Raw genomic sequence first — 15,378 nt, forward strand, 5'->3', positions numbered from 1 at the left:
AAGCTAAAAGGGGAACTGTTTAGCTTCAAAGAATTGAGAGGGTATGTGAAGGGCTCAGGACAGCTTTTCTAGCCATCAAAATTTTCTCAAAAGAAGACTACTCTTAAGATAATGATGGAGTAAAAAAAAAAAATAGATAAAGATGGAGTTGAGAGTGCAGTTTTAAGACTTTTTGTTAAGATTTTAGAAAGTTTTAAGTGGATGTTTCATAGATCCTCTCAAGTAAACAAAGTGGCCTCTAAGAATGTTAAAATACCTCTCACTGGGGCTCCTGGCTGGCTCAGTCGGAGGCCTCTCTCCACCTCTGGAGTGTACAACTCTAGGTCTTGAAGTTGTGAATTTGAGTTCCATGTTAGGTGTAGAGATTATGTAAATAAATATTAAAAAATAAATAAATAAAATCCCCCTTACTCTTTTACTTACTAGACAAGAGAACTTTAAAAAATCTTAAGGGTGGGGCGCCTGGGTGGCTCAGTGGGTTAAGCCTCTGCCTTCAGCTCAGGTCATGATCTCAGGGTCCTGGGATCGAGTCCCGCATCGGGCTCTCTGCTCAGCAGGGGGCCTGCTTCCCTCTCTCTCTCTCTCTCTCTCTGCCTGCCTCTCTGTCTACTTGTGATCTCTCTCTGTCAAATACATAAATAAAATCTTAAAAAAAAATCTTAAGGGTGTTGGGGCACAGGGTGGCTCAGTTGATTGAGAGTCCGACACTTGATTTTGGCCCAGGTCATGATCTCCAGGTAGTGGGATTGAGCTCCGTGACAGGTCTGGGCTCAGCAAGGAGTCTGCTTGAGATTCTCTCCCTCCGCCCCTCCCCCAGAGTGCATGTGTGCCCTCTCTCAAAATAAATAAAATAAACCTTTAAAAAGAAAACTTAAAGGTGTTTTTCCTTTGTATACTGAATCTCAGACCAAGGTAGAAAGTGGACTTTCTTGAAGAAATAAATAAATAAATAAATAAATAAAATTCACAGAAAACATTAAAAAAATCCACAAATATGTAAGAGAACTACGTTATGGAAACACCACTAGCTTCAAGTGAAAAGGACAATTCAAAATGAAAAGAGCCCTGGAAACTCCCAACTTTCATGGTCAAGAAGCAGTCTGTGAAGTCTACACAGCAGCAAATATGAGCCACATCCTTTTTAAAATGTTAATTCCAGTATAGTTAGCATACAGGGTTATATTCATTTCAGGTGTACAATATAGTGACTCAACAATTCCATACATCACCCAGTGGGATATGAGCCACTTCTTATGAGAAAGGAAGGATGAAGTGTACCTGGGTGGCTCAGCAGGTTAAGCATCTGCCTTTGGCTTAAGTCGTTTTCCCAGAATCCTGGGATGAGCCTGTATCAGGCTCCCTGCTCAGCAGGGAATGTTTCTCCTTCTCCCTCTGCCCACGCACCCCCCCCACCCACCTCCCCCCCACCCCCGCCCCCGCCACAAAGCTCTCTCCCTCTCCCTCTCTCTTTCAAATGAATAAATAATGTCTTAAAACAAAAGGGGGGGGCGGTGCCTGGGTGGCTCAGTGGGTTAAGCCACTGCTTTCGGCTCAGGTCATGATCTCAGGGTCCTGGGATTGAGTCCCGCATCAGGCTCTCTGCTCAGCAGGGAGCCTGCTTCCCTCTCTCTCTCTGCCTGCCTCTCTGCCTACTTGTGATCTCTCTCTGTCAAATAAATAAATAAAATCTTTAAAAAAAAAAAAAAAGGAAAGGAAGGATGACTCAAAGTGAAGAATCACGGATCCACAAAGCAGCTCAGAGCCACAAAGAATCATTCCCATTAAGCAGGACTGGGTCATAATCAAGGAAATACACACATATTCATGGGGTTTGGGGATTTCAAAATTATGTGGAGTTTCAGAATTGCTATGAGACACTGACTGTATCCTATCCACCCCCCCACCTCTTTTAATGTTTATTGCAATTATCCTAACCCCATAACACCGGTGTAAACCATGTTTGTGTTGCAGACGACTCAATTATTCATTTCACAGATCTCCAGATCAAGAGGAACCACATCCAAGGAGCCACATCTGATGAGCCTCCTCTACAACTCGACCTCATTCAGAGGATGAGGTCCTGTACGTTGAGCTGACACCATAATGTGATGAAAATGTTCTGGCAGGAAGTCGAATGTCTTCTGCATATTTGATGGATGTGAGGTATGTTGGCTAGAGCTTGAGCCGTGGTAAATAGTTTGTTTGGGTTTTTTTTTTTTGTAAATAGTTTTAAAATATGTTATTCCATCGGTCTCTGTTGTATCTGTTATGTCTTCTTTTTTACTTCAATTTTTTTTGTGTCTTTCCTTCATCATTTTACCAGAGTTTTGTCTATTTTATGACTTTACCCAAAGAATCAGCTTTTTGCCTATGCCAATATTTTTTTTTAATCACATGTATTTGTTTCCTATTTATTTAGTTTCTCCTCTTATTTTTATATCTCACTACTTCTATTTGTTTGGATCAATTCTGTTGTTCTTTGTCTAACTTCTTGAATTTAACACTTGGTTATTTATTTATTTACAATTTTTTTTAAGATTTTATTTTTAAGCAATCTGTACACCCAATGTGAGGCTTGAATTCACAACCCCAAGATTAAGAGTCAGTTGTGTGTTATACGGAATGAGCCAGCCAAGTATCCAACACTCAGGTTTTTAAGTAATTGGTTTATCTTCTAATATGAACACTCAAGGATATGCATTAAGCACATCCCACAAGGTTTAATATATTGTGTTTTTAAAATAGATTTTATTTATTTGAAAGAGAGAGACAGTGAGAGAGAGAGAGAGAGAGATCACAAGCAGTGGGGAGGGGCAGAGGGAGAAGCAGACTCCCCACTGAACAGGGAGCCTGATGCAGGATTCTATCTCAAGACCCTAGGATCATGACCTGAGCTGAAGGTAGACATTTAACCAACTGAGTCACCCAGGCACCCAATATATCGTATTTTTTAAGTCAGTTCTAATTATTTTCCAATTTCCTATAAGCTGTCTTATTTGATCAGTTTAGGAATATGTTTTAATATTTCCAAACATACAGAATATTTCAAGGTGTTGCTATTATTGTCCTCCAATTATGAGGTATACATACAATGTGGTAAGTAAAATACTAATTCTTTGGTATTTGAGATTTGTTTTCAACAAAGGTAGAGCATGGTCTAGCGTATGGACAATATTTACAAAAGCTCCATGGAAATGTTTGATGAAAATATTTACTCTCTAATATTCGGTAAAGTTTTCTAAATAGAAATATATTGAATCAAACCTTAAAACAAAGCAAAACAACTACTGTTTCTTAGTGTTGGATCCATGTATGCCATCTGTGACATCTTCTGCATGGTATGATCTAGTTTTTTCGTTCTTTGCTAATAGGATGCAAAGTTTTGAAAATTTTATGGTGTAGGCATTATGCTTGATTTTAACTATAAATCTGTGAAGTTTTACACCTAATAGTTCATCAGTATTTTAAGATACTGGTATTTGATATCCTCTTTCTATGAACAAATTAATTGTAATTTTAAAAGCTAGAACATTGTAAAGTTGTTCAGAAAATTATTACAGTCATAAAAAAATTATTACAGCCATGTCACTTTTAGAGATTTTCAATATTTAGAATTATGCATAAATTGTTCATAGTGGGGGCACCTGGGTGGTTCAGTGGGTTAAGCCTCTGCCTTCGGCTCAGGTCACGATCTCAGGGTCCTTGGATCAAGCCCTGCAACGGGCTCTCTGCCCAGCAGGGAGACTGCTTCCCCCTCTCTCTCTACCTGCCTCTCTGCCTACTTATGATCTCTGTCAAATAAATAGAAATCTTTTAAAAAAATTGTTCATAGTATCTGTGATCTGATCATCAAAAAATAATAAAATACTGATAATGAAAAAGTGAATGTTAGCATAAAAATAGACTGAGTTCAGACATGTGTACATGTGTACACAAAGATTTTAGGAATGACAAAATGGTATGTTAATTCAGTGAGGAAGGTGTGGTTTATTTAGTAAATTTAATAAATGGCCCTGGCACAATTAGCCATCCACCAGAAAGAAAATAAGATTGGACTCCCAAACTGACTACATTCAGAAATAACTTCTGGGTACATTAAATTTAAAAAGTTAACAAAAATTAAATTTTAAGAAAATATTTTTGCAGTCTAAACATACAATTTAAGATTTAGAAAGACATTTCAGACAGGAGAAAAGCTCAGAAGACCAAGGAAAAGTTAGGTTTATTAGACCTCAAAAACTCCATTTTTTTAATAAGGGAAAATAAGTCAAAGGATGAATTGGAAAAAATGTTTGCAATGCATAGAATTGAAAAGGGATTACTACCTGTAATATGTAATGAGAGTCTCTAATTAAAAAAAAAAGACAATTCAACCATCTGCAGCAATGGGGGCTATAGTTCAACCAATTAACCTCCCTCTTCTAAGTTTTCCTTCAATAAGAGGCCTGGAAGGAGGAGCTGCTTTCCAAAGATGTGTAGAAGACTGAATCCCAAGCAGGGCAAGGGACGGACTGTGTGCATGAGCTCTTAGATGTACCTTTCAGAAAGGAACTGCTGTGAAGAGCATAGGTAGCTGTCATTTGCCAACTGTCATACTTTTGGGGTTTGCCACAGCATTCATGCCAAGGCACACTCTCCCTGGATTAGTCCCAGCTGATGAGTAAGCCCAGTGGGCATACTGAAGCTGGGCTGTTTCTCCCTCATGGGGGACAGTAATGTGAAATTAGCCTGGCCAAGGCTCCTTCAGAGGTTCCCTACTCTGCTTCAGAAAATGCAACTCTGAACCATTTTCTATCCAATCTTCCTGTTACAGGTGTCAGTCCCACATCATGGTCTGAAGATTGTCCCTGTCTACTCTGGCTTCCTCTTATCTTTATCTTTTGCAGGCATTGCCTCCTTGGACTTCTGATTCCATCCTTGGCATCTGCTTCTGAGAGGACTCAAATTTATACAGCTTCTAAATTTGGGGGTGATTCACTATGTAGCCATAATGAAACACTTTGGTATGGATGTTGCCATAACAAAAGCCTAAAACATTGGCATTGGCTTTGGAACTGCATGGCAGAGGGCTGGAAGGGCCTTGAGGCTACCCAGTTGCTCACTGCATTTTCTTAGGAGAAAGAAAGGATGATTCAGGGGCTGGAACCAAAAGCCCAGACACTGGAGCCAAAACCACAGTGAACAAGAATGAGTCGCAAGCAATTGGACCAAGCTCTAATCAACATATGCTTGTTGGATTTCATATGGGCTCTTTTGTGTACCTTCCATATCCTCTTTATCTTTTTTTTTTTTTTTTTTTTTTTTTTGAGAAAGAGAGTGAGAGCACATGTGTGAGTGGAGAGGGGCAGAAGGAGAAGGAGAGAGAAAAAATCTGAAGCAGCCTCCACCCCCAGTGGGGAGCTGGACATGGGGCTCAATCTCACAAACCACAAGTCTCAGATTAAATAACATTTCCTCAGGGCAGCCTGCCATAACCTCCCAACCCCAGATTAGGTTAGCTCACTATGTTGTGTATTTTCTTAACCTTCTGAACTTCTCTGATGCAGCACTTAGCTTCTGATTCTTGTAATTACTGGACTGTTTCATGTCCAACTTCCCTACTAGGCTCCATGATGACAGACGGGACCTATTTTATCCACTATTGTGTCCGCAGTGCTCAGTAGTACCTGGCATGTAGTTAGATGCGCACTAAGTGTTTCTGGATTGGCTGACCATCAGGGAAGGCCGAAGCAGCAAAGCCCTTTGGGCACAGGCTAAAATTGCCCAAGGCTACACCCCTCACCTTTCCTCCCTTAAGGGAAGTTGTAAGGGCCAGGAGAAATGGACGTACTAGATGGCTTCATGCACTGTCTAGTACAATATGAAAGAATATACATCACAATTTAACTTACTAGAGTGAAAAATTAGGAAAACCTCAACAGCCTTAAATGTCCAATAATGTGGGAATGGCTTCATATATTACACCAGTGGTTTAAAAGTACTGTCTAATATATTTCATCCTTATTTTTCAAACAGAATCTGACATGGGGACCCCAATATATAAAATGCATTAAAAATGGGACTATTCTAGTTGAATGAGGAATGGGGCAGAGTTTAATCTCTGAGGCCACCCCAGCTTTCCCTTTCTCTTCCTCTCCCCCATTTTTCTGTCCTTCCTCCCCTAAATCTTGAAGGCTTTCCAATTCCTGGCTCTATTCTCTCTTTTAAAGCCAGGACATCATTTCCTTTTAGGCTTCCATGAGGCATTCCCAAAAGCTTTATAGTGTTGTTAAGCTGGCTTAAGGTGGTTTTCAGTTAGTTGTAATTAAAAAAAAAACAAAAACAGAAACCTCTAAGTAATACTGTTGTAACTTGAGATTCACTTACGGAATGGAAAGAGAATTGGGTTTGGAGTCAGAAAACTGGTTTAAAATCTAGGTCCTGACTTTGGGCAAGTTAACCATTTTTAACTCAATTTTCTCATCTGCAAAGGGGATTATCTTAACTTCCGTGAAATTTTTTAAAAACCCAATATTAATATATTAACAGACCAGGTATTGAGCAGACTTTTAACAAATGTTAAATAAATAAGATTAGGGATGCCTGGGTGGCTCAGTTGGTTAAGCAGCTGCCTTCGGCTCAGGTCATGATCCCAGCGTCCTGGGATCGAGTCCCATATCGGGCTCCTTGCTCAGCAGGGAGCCTGCTTCTCCTTCTGCCTCTGCCTGCCACTCTATCTGCCTGTGCTCACTCTCTCTGACTAAATAAATAAATAAATAAATAAGATTAAAGTCTTTTTAGAAGTCACTCCTACTCCCTCCAACTTGAAGGAGTTGGGAACTATTCGACGCAGCCAAAATTAGCAAGGCTGCCATCTTGTGGCAATTTACTGACACACTGTCCAATGTCATTTAGCATATTTGCAGCAAGATGTTCAAGAACCTAAAGCAAAATAAAAGGATGGCAAACACACCAGAGGGACACTGAAATGAAACTACATAATAACTAAAGACATGAGACAAGGGTAATTCATCAATGGAAAGAACAAGGAATAAAGAACCCAAGAATGAACTTTTAGGAACTATCACATGCAGCAGAGAAGTTAGGGAAGGGACAGAAAGAAATGACTGATGAAGTGAGTAAGTTCAGTTCAGTGTAACACTCAAGCCAGGGTTGAAATATATAGATATATAGCTCTAGTTGTAGATATTTATGTTGATAGCTAACCTGTTACCTTTTCCCCAGACTTTAAAAGCCATTAACTAAAGCCAGCTGACACCATAATCCTTATAATACCATTGCCACAAGCCATTCAAATGTTACCTCTGTCTCTTAAGTCAATGCTTCACTTTTCTTGTACACCTTATTACAGTATGCCACAGGTAAGAATTTTAGTAATTATGAGACTACTACAACTGTCAAGGGTTATTACTGCACGAATCACCAGGAATGGGGTGCATATTGAGGTCTGATTCAGTTCTAGAATCCTATGCTGAGAATCTGGTTTCTAGGGTCATTTCTACTACCAAATCTTTTAGACTTAGTTTCCCTCAAAAGCAGAGTCTGAGACAAGCACTTGCAAACAGGTGGTTTATTTTCAGGAGAGATTCTAATGAGCAGGAGTCAGAGACTAGGAAGGGTTAAACAGGCAAAGCAGGAAAGCCAATACAAGGACAAATGATCCAGAAGGTCACTGCTTTGGGCATGTGGGTCTTGATTCTGCTGGAGATATTCTTCAGCACTGTAGACTGTGCCTCATAACTATCCAACCAGGGAAGGAAGAGGGAATATTTAATCACCGGCTCGGGTCCTTCCTTGGTCAAGGGTTTCCCAATTGCTGATTAATTCCTTTGAGCTCTCAAGTTGGCACTTTCAGGTTGACGCGAGCATCAAAATCACGGTGCAGGTTCCCACAGACAACCATAAGGCAAATTCCATGAAAGAAGCCCTGGGGCAGAAAGCAAGATACCTGGAGAAAGCAGTGGAAGCTATGGGCTGTCAGGTCACACCTACAAGCACCTGGTAGCCACAGCAATGGCAGGAGTAGGAAGGTGCACCGACAGGCACAAAAGGTGCCTAATAATTGGCCATTAGTAAGAGACAACACCTTGAGAGGCTGAAGTTCTACAGGAAGCGCTGTACGTTGTGAACTGGTAAGCAAATGTGCAGTAGCCTTTCGCATAGAGCCGAAATAGATGGAACACAGGAAGAGAGGGTAAATATGGAGTGGCAATTCTGTCCTACCTAACTCTTAAATGTTGATCTTCATGTCTCTGAGATTCTGAGCATGGCTCTTCACAAGTTCTATTACTCAAGGGAGGCATGCTTCCACCAGAGGACATGAAAATAGTACCACTGGATTGCACACGAAGGCTGCCATTTGCCAATTTGGGCTTGTCTTGTTACTAGGTAAGAGATAAAAAAGAAAAAAAGTGAATTCGATCGTGTTCTAGAGGCAGCTAACACAGGCTTGCAGGAGTTGACTGGGTGCCCATGTCAGTTTCCTACTGTTGCTGGAACAAACTACCACAAGTTTAGTGGCTTCACACAAATTTATTAGAGCTCAGAAGATCCAAAATCGAAAGTGGGTCTTCTAGGGCTAAGATCAAGGTGTTAGCACAGGTGTGTTCCTACTAGAAGCTCTGAGGAAAATTGGTTGCATACCTCTTCCAGTTTCTGAAGGCTGCCTATATTCTTTGGTCGAATCACTAAGACTTCTGCTTTCATTGTCACATCTCTTTTTCTAACACTGACTTCCTGCTTCCTTCTTTCCTTATAAGGTTCCATGTTGATTGTATTGGGCCTACCTGGACAACTCCCCACCTCAGTACCCTTAATTTCATCACATCTGCTAAGTCTCTTTGCCATGAAAGATTGTATATTCACAGGTTCCAGAGATTAGAATATGGTCATCTTTGGAGAGCCATTATTCCATATACCAGAGTGCTTTTTTCTCAACTCTACATTCAGTGAGATGTTGTTAGTTCAAAATTGGCCACGGTGGGAGTATTTATACTACAGAAATTGGCAAATGCTACAAATCAGGGCTCGGAGAGCCTATTGTTAAACTTTACCTGCATGTCTTGGATTATGATGGGTGGCTGGGGTGAATGAGCCTATTATCAAGTACTGTTACTATGCTATAGGAAGGGAGGATAATGGGTATAATCCAGGGGATCCTTAGAGGTCTTCCTACTCCTGCCATGTTTAGTGCAGAAAGTTACAGGAATATTTTATAGGCAGGACAGGTAAGATCTTCAATCCCTCAAGAGAGGTTTGAGTCACTTATAGAAAACTCATGGCCCTGGGGCACCTGGGTGGCTCAGCTGGTTAAACATCTCACTCTTGATCTTAGCTCAGGTCTTGATCTCAGGGTTCTGAGTTCAAGCTCCATGATGGGCTTAACTTGAAGAAGGAGAAGAGGAGGAAGAGAAAGAGTAAGAGGAAGAAGAGAAAGGAGGAGAAGGAGGAGTAGGAGGAGGAAGAGGAGGAGGAGGAGAAGGAGGAGAAGAAGAAAAACCTCATAATACCAACTACAAGCTATGTGATTATATTCTAGTTCATGCAATGTAGTGCAAGTGATATATGCCACTTCTTGATCAGATTCTTTAAGGCAGTTGCATGCTTCCTTCATGCCCTCTTTCTTTTCCAGTCGCTGTGACCTTAACTTCCCTGGTGGTCTAGTGGTTAGGATTCGGCGCGCGCTCTCTCTCTCTCTCCAATCGCTGTGACCTTGATGAACTGAGGCGCTGGTTGAAGACAGAGAATATGGAATGGATAATGGATATGTAAAGTGATGAAGTCAAAACTATCAACTAAGACCTGTGATTGCTATAGAAAGGTTTCTTGCCATGTTGGTTCAATAGTTACATATTGTATCTAATTTTCTTTTCCTTTCCCCCCAACATATGTAGGATGTACTATGTTGTGGTGGTTGACTTTAAAGATTAGTCCATAGGCTAAGAAACACTGAGGAAGCATCGTTATGGAACTGGCAGAAGACACACAGTATTTAGAGCTCTTGGACTTGGAGCTGGATGAAGGAACTGATGAGTTTTGTCGATTCCTTTTTTGAGGGGTGGGGGGTGAGTATGGTGATGACAATTTAGGTTATAAAAGGAGGTGTTGCTTTAGTGAGGAGTTTTTTTTTGTTTCATTTTTTGAAGTGTAACTATAGAAAGAAGGGTATACGTTGATGTTGGTCCAGGAGTTATTATAGTGGACATCTATCATTCCTATTGGACACTCAGCACCTGCAACCCCTTTTTATATCATCCCAGTAACATCCCAGACACAGAGTGCATCTTACAGCATCAAAATCGACAATACTATCGCTTTCTTAGGGTTGCAGATCCAACCAATCCCATTTTCTTTAGCTAGGATTCTATTATCACATTATTACTGAGACAAGTGACTTGGAATAGGAGAAAAGCCAGTAAAAGGCTCATTAATGAGTGGGTTACTGCTGTGTGCAATCGGGGGTTGGTCCTTCTGGGGATCCTCAGAAACACTGTGAAATGTGCATCTTGGAAGTGTGCCTTTGAGGGACCAGGAAGCTGAAATACTTGTTGACGATTGGTTCTGGCTATGAGACAGAAAACAGGGTATACTTTGTGGAGTTCCTCAGAAAAAAGGGTTTCCAATTTCAGATGTGTACCTTCCCCTTCCTTTTTCCTCTTTCCTTAAACATGACCTGATGGTTTGGGCTATGACAGCCAACTCGCAACTCTAAGGATAAGTCTAACTGAATCGCAGAGATAGTCAGCTGATTTTACTGAGCCAGTGAAACTGCCTACCTCAACTCTTCTTGGGAAAAATACACTTAAAAAAAAAGTTACTACACCCATGTGTTCTGTTATCTACAGCCAAAAGCATTCATATTCCTTTTTTTTTTTTTAAAGATTTTATTTATTTGACAGACAGAGATCACAAGTAGGCAGAGAGGCAGGCAGAGAGAGGGAAGCAGGCTCCCCGCTGAGCAGAGAGCCCGATGTGGGGCTCCATCCCAGGACCCTGAGACCATGACCTGAGCTGAAGGCAGAGGCTTAACCCATTGAGCCACCCAGGCACCCCCATTCATATTCCTTTTTAAAAAAATATTTGAGGGGGGCCTGGGTGGCTCAGTGGGTTAAAGCCTTTGCTTTCGGCTCAGGTCATGATCTCCGGGTCCTGGGATCGAGCCCCGCATCAGGTTCTCTGCTCAGCAGGGAGCCTGCCTCCCCCCTCTCTCTCTGCCTGCCTCTCTGCGTACTTGTGATCTCTGTCTGTCTAATAAATAAATAAAATCTTTTAAAAAAATATTTGAGAGAGAAAGGGCCCAAATGTGCAAGAGAGATCTAGAGCCCCGGGTCGGGGGGGGGGGGCGGAGTGTAGAGGGAGGATCATGACCTGAGCCACTTAATGCTTAATCGGCTGAGCCACACAGGCACCCCAGCATTCATATTCCTCACTGATTTATCTAGTCTCACTTGTAGCCAAGGGCACAGGCAGACTTTGAATCAAAACGTAGCAATGTAAAGAAGCAGACACTGTGGAGAAACTTTCTGGTGATGGGGCAGTAACAGCAGTGGCTCTGGCTCTGAACCATCCAGACCTTATTTTGCTTTCTGGTTGGTGGCCTTCACCAGGAACACAAACAATAGACTCTATGTATTGAATAATAATTGTTACTTCTCATTCGTATTTACTGTGAGCCAAATGTTTTATAAATTCTCTCCTAATCTTCATATCAACCATTTAAGATGGGTATTAATATCCTTCTTTGAGGTTAACTGCCTTGAACCAGATCACACAGTAAGTGGCAGAGTAGGATTCAAGCTCAGGTCCAAGTGACATTAAAGCCAGATCTTAACCACTCCATTATATTGCTAATATTTCTTTTGCTGATTTGTAATTTTTGGGCCTGAGACCCCAACTCAGGCCAGAGCTTGGGGCCCTATTCTGGGAGAGGAAGAAATACGGGCTCACAGAGATTGTTGTCTGTTATCAGTCCTTTCTGGCAGGGGGATACAGGATCTGCCCAAACGCAGACAGGCTCTGAGCCAGGCTGCACAGATACAGGCGATCCTCTGAGCCAGCCTGGGAAGGGCTCCAGATGAACCGCCAGACTTCTGTGTCTGAAACTCAGAGAGATAAGGAAGAATCTTGGGTGGCACCCTCAGAGACAAAGCGATTCTGCAGGTTTAGAATGTGCTGAAATGCAGGCAAAATACGAAAGTGGCAAAACACATGAAGAAGGGAATTGTGTGAGAATCAATCAACTCTCTGTTGGTGACTCTGCTTGCAAAATGATTCACTGCACTCCTTTCTCTTCCCAGGCTGGATGATTTTGAACTCTGAGGCTCAAAACCCCCAAGCCCTGATTAGTCTTCTTGTCACCTTCTATTCATCCCTGCTCCAAGTCTCAGAGCCACCTTGGCCCCTCTCACCCTTTTCATTTAGTCCCATTTTTCCATAAATACTATTGAGTGTCAATTTTGTGTCAGAGAGGCAAAAGCTCTAACCTCAAGTTACTTACAGGGAAAGAAAACATTAAAAGACAAGTGTACAGAAAATAATTTAATTAGGACTGTGATACCTGCCAGGAACGGAAATGTAGTATTCAATGGGAGTGTATACATGGGGAACTAGATCTAACCTGAAGGTTCATGTTCAGATCATCCCCCTGCCATTTGTGTTTCTCCTTCTCATCTTCCTCCTTACAATCCCCTTTATAACAATGGCGTCTCTGCTGCATCCCCATGTCACAGGCTTCATTCAGACCCTTACTGCCTTTGTACCTTTCTTCTAACAGATCCCCCCCCCCATGAAGCCCATGCTTTACCCTACAGTTAGAGTTGTATTTCTAAAACGTAATCTGACCAGCTCCTCCTTGCTTTCACATTAAGGTATTACCTCTCTTGTCAGGCGCAGCTTGCTCAACCTCTCTTCATCCTCATCTCCTATTCTCCTGTTGGATCCTTTCACCTCAGCCAGTCACAGATTCTACCTCCACTACTGTTTACTCATGTTTGCTCTTCAATGTTCTCCTCACCCATCAGAGCCCAGGAAGTGACTATTCTGAATTCCAGGTACTCATTGGACATGTGTGATGAGAACCCACCGTGGATGAGAAACTGGGCAAGATCAGTGAAGAGGAAAAAGCTAGAAGCCAATAGTCAGCACTTCTGAGGACTGCCCCAAATGGCAACACCTGTTTCCACGATAGATCATAAGCTCCATGAGGGTGGTATGAGTCCGACTTGTCCACTCACATATTCCTCCTTGTGCCTAGTGCAAAGTAGCATGGAGCTTAGCACAGAGGAAGAGCTCAGTATTTTTTTTCCTCAGTGTATAAATAAATGAATAAATACAAGTGATAGATACTGCTCTTAAAGGGCCTTGCACTGGAGCTAGGAGTACATGCGGTTAGACTCCTTAAAAGATGAGAAGTTCCTTACGGGCTGGGGTTGTGACTTACTCATGTGCACTCTTTTACAAAGAATCACTTTACGATGTGGTTTCATATAGGTTATTGCTTCTGTTTCTCATTTCAACCCCACAAATCATTATCCCCACCTTCCTTTCTTTCTTCTCTTTCCTGTTTCTTCCTCTCTTTCTCCTTCCTCTGGGATGCAGTTTTAGGTATTTCCTGTCTCTAAATTCAGAAAGAGATTCAGTGCTAAATGTAGAGCTGCTTACAACAAGGGCCAGGGAGGATATTTGCCATAGGCTTTACATACATGAAGCACTCAAATATAACTATTTGATGTTATGTTTGAATAAAGTGAAAGTTTTTGTGTTTTGTGTGTGTATGTATGACAAAGTGTTTTCGTTAAATGTAAATATTTAAAATATATTTTTTTGGTACCATATTTTGTCACGTAATCATTTTTCTTTTAGACACACTGGAAACCATAAAATTAACAAGAGGCCCAGGTTCAGCCAAGTCAGGTAACCTAGCCAACCTAACCCCTAGTAAAGTGTCCCAGCCACGAATGGAACCCAGGATGTCTCCCCATCCAGAGGCATCACTTTTCCCCCCATCCAGAGGCATCATCATTTTGCAAGACCATACCCTTTTGGTACGGTCTATGGGAGGGGTTAAATTCATGCGATTTCATCAGATAGATGTGTTCCCTTCAAAGTTCCAAGTTACTCCGTGACTTTGGCAAGTAATTCAGCTTCTTCATTTGAAAACTGGAGATCATAATGGTACCTACCACAGAGCGTTCCTATTAGGATTACATAAAAATGTTCTTGAAGCGTTCAGCATAGGCCTGGCCCGGTGTCAGCACGCACTAAATGGTAGCTGTTATTATAAGAACTGTATTTGTTGAATGACTGACTTTGGCATATAACGCCTGCATTCAACTTGAAGCTTGGAGCTGTCACAGAAGCTCGAGTAGCACTCGCCAAGGAGCACTTTCTGGAAATAAATCTTTGTGGGAGGATAATCACTGGTTGCGAAGTGCGAGCCTTGAGGGAACAAAGCTCTGATCCCAGACCCGGGGGAACAGGGAAGCGAAGTCTCTCCCCGGCCGGCTGCAGCCGCGGAGCAGGACGTCCCCGGACTGAGTGGCAGGAGGCAGGGCACGCCCCGCTAGCGGCGAGGCGGCCTCACAAACTGGGTTTGAGGGAGTGAAGCAGGAAGTTCTCTAATTCCGCTCATCTTATTCTCGGGGACCACACCCAGCGCGCGGGGAGGAAGGACTCCTAAAGTGCGGGGCGGAGGCTTCCGCGAGGCCCCAGACCTGACCATCTATGGTCACAGAGCACGCGGAACAAACAGGAAGTGGGGCGAGCCATCACCTTCCCAGCCCGGAGGCAGAGCGAGCGGGGCGATGGCGGACACGCCCAGAAACCCAGGGTTCGGCCCACGCGCCCTCACCGACCCAGCCCCTCCGACTCTCCTGACGCCGGCCTCCGCAGGTACCCCCAGAACACGGTCCAGACCAACGCCCCCTCCCCCCCGTCACAAACGAGGCAACTGAGGCACGCACGCCCAAAGAGGCGGAGCTTAGCTCCGATCTCCTCGGAGAGTAAACGACTGCCGGGGACTCCCGCCCTCAGAGAAGCCTGCCACTTAGTCCCTCCAAGACCCCTTCCCAACTGCCTGACTAAGGCACCAGCCTCTGCCATCGAGACCGCACTGATAGGAGCACTAATTAGCCACTCACCTGTCCTCCTTCTCCGGAGGTGGAGCTTAACCGGTAATTTCGGCCCTTCATTGGCCCGGACGATTCGGCTCCCGCCAGTCGGCGGAGAGGCGTGGCCTAGCCTCAAGCACGCACCCCGCTCGCGCTTTGGGGGCGGGACTCTCTCTCATCTGCCCTCCGGGCTAGCGAGGATTCTCCCTTCCGGGCGTGGAGAATAGGGGGCGGAGCCACGAGCGGGGCGGCCAGACTTCCTCCCCCGTCT

The 15,378-nt window shown here is 43.1% G+C and overlaps 1 protein-coding gene across 1 annotated transcript in view; it reads right to left on the minus strand.

Annotated features, from left to right (window-relative positions):
• MYCL (MYCL proto-oncogene, bHLH transcription factor) overlaps positions 1 to 15,286 on the minus strand; it is a 93,080-nt gene extending 77,794 nt beyond the window's left edge. Inside the window, exon 1 of the mRNA XM_032877395.1 lies at positions 15,138 to 15,286. Coding sequence (XP_032733286.1) covers positions 15,138 to 15,188 — 51 coding nt within the window. The 5' untranslated portion in view covers positions 15,189 to 15,286. The remainder of the gene's footprint in view (positions 1 to 15,137) is intronic.
• Positions 15,287 to 15,378: the final 92 nt, after the last annotated feature.

Source organism: Lontra canadensis, unplaced genomic scaffold (genome assembly GCF_010015895.1).
Source record: "Lontra canadensis isolate GAN:19392208 unplaced genomic scaffold, GSC_riverotter_1.0 scaffold60, whole genome shotgun sequence".
Taxonomy (NCBI): domain Eukaryota; kingdom Metazoa; phylum Chordata; class Mammalia; order Carnivora; family Mustelidae; genus Lontra; species Lontra canadensis.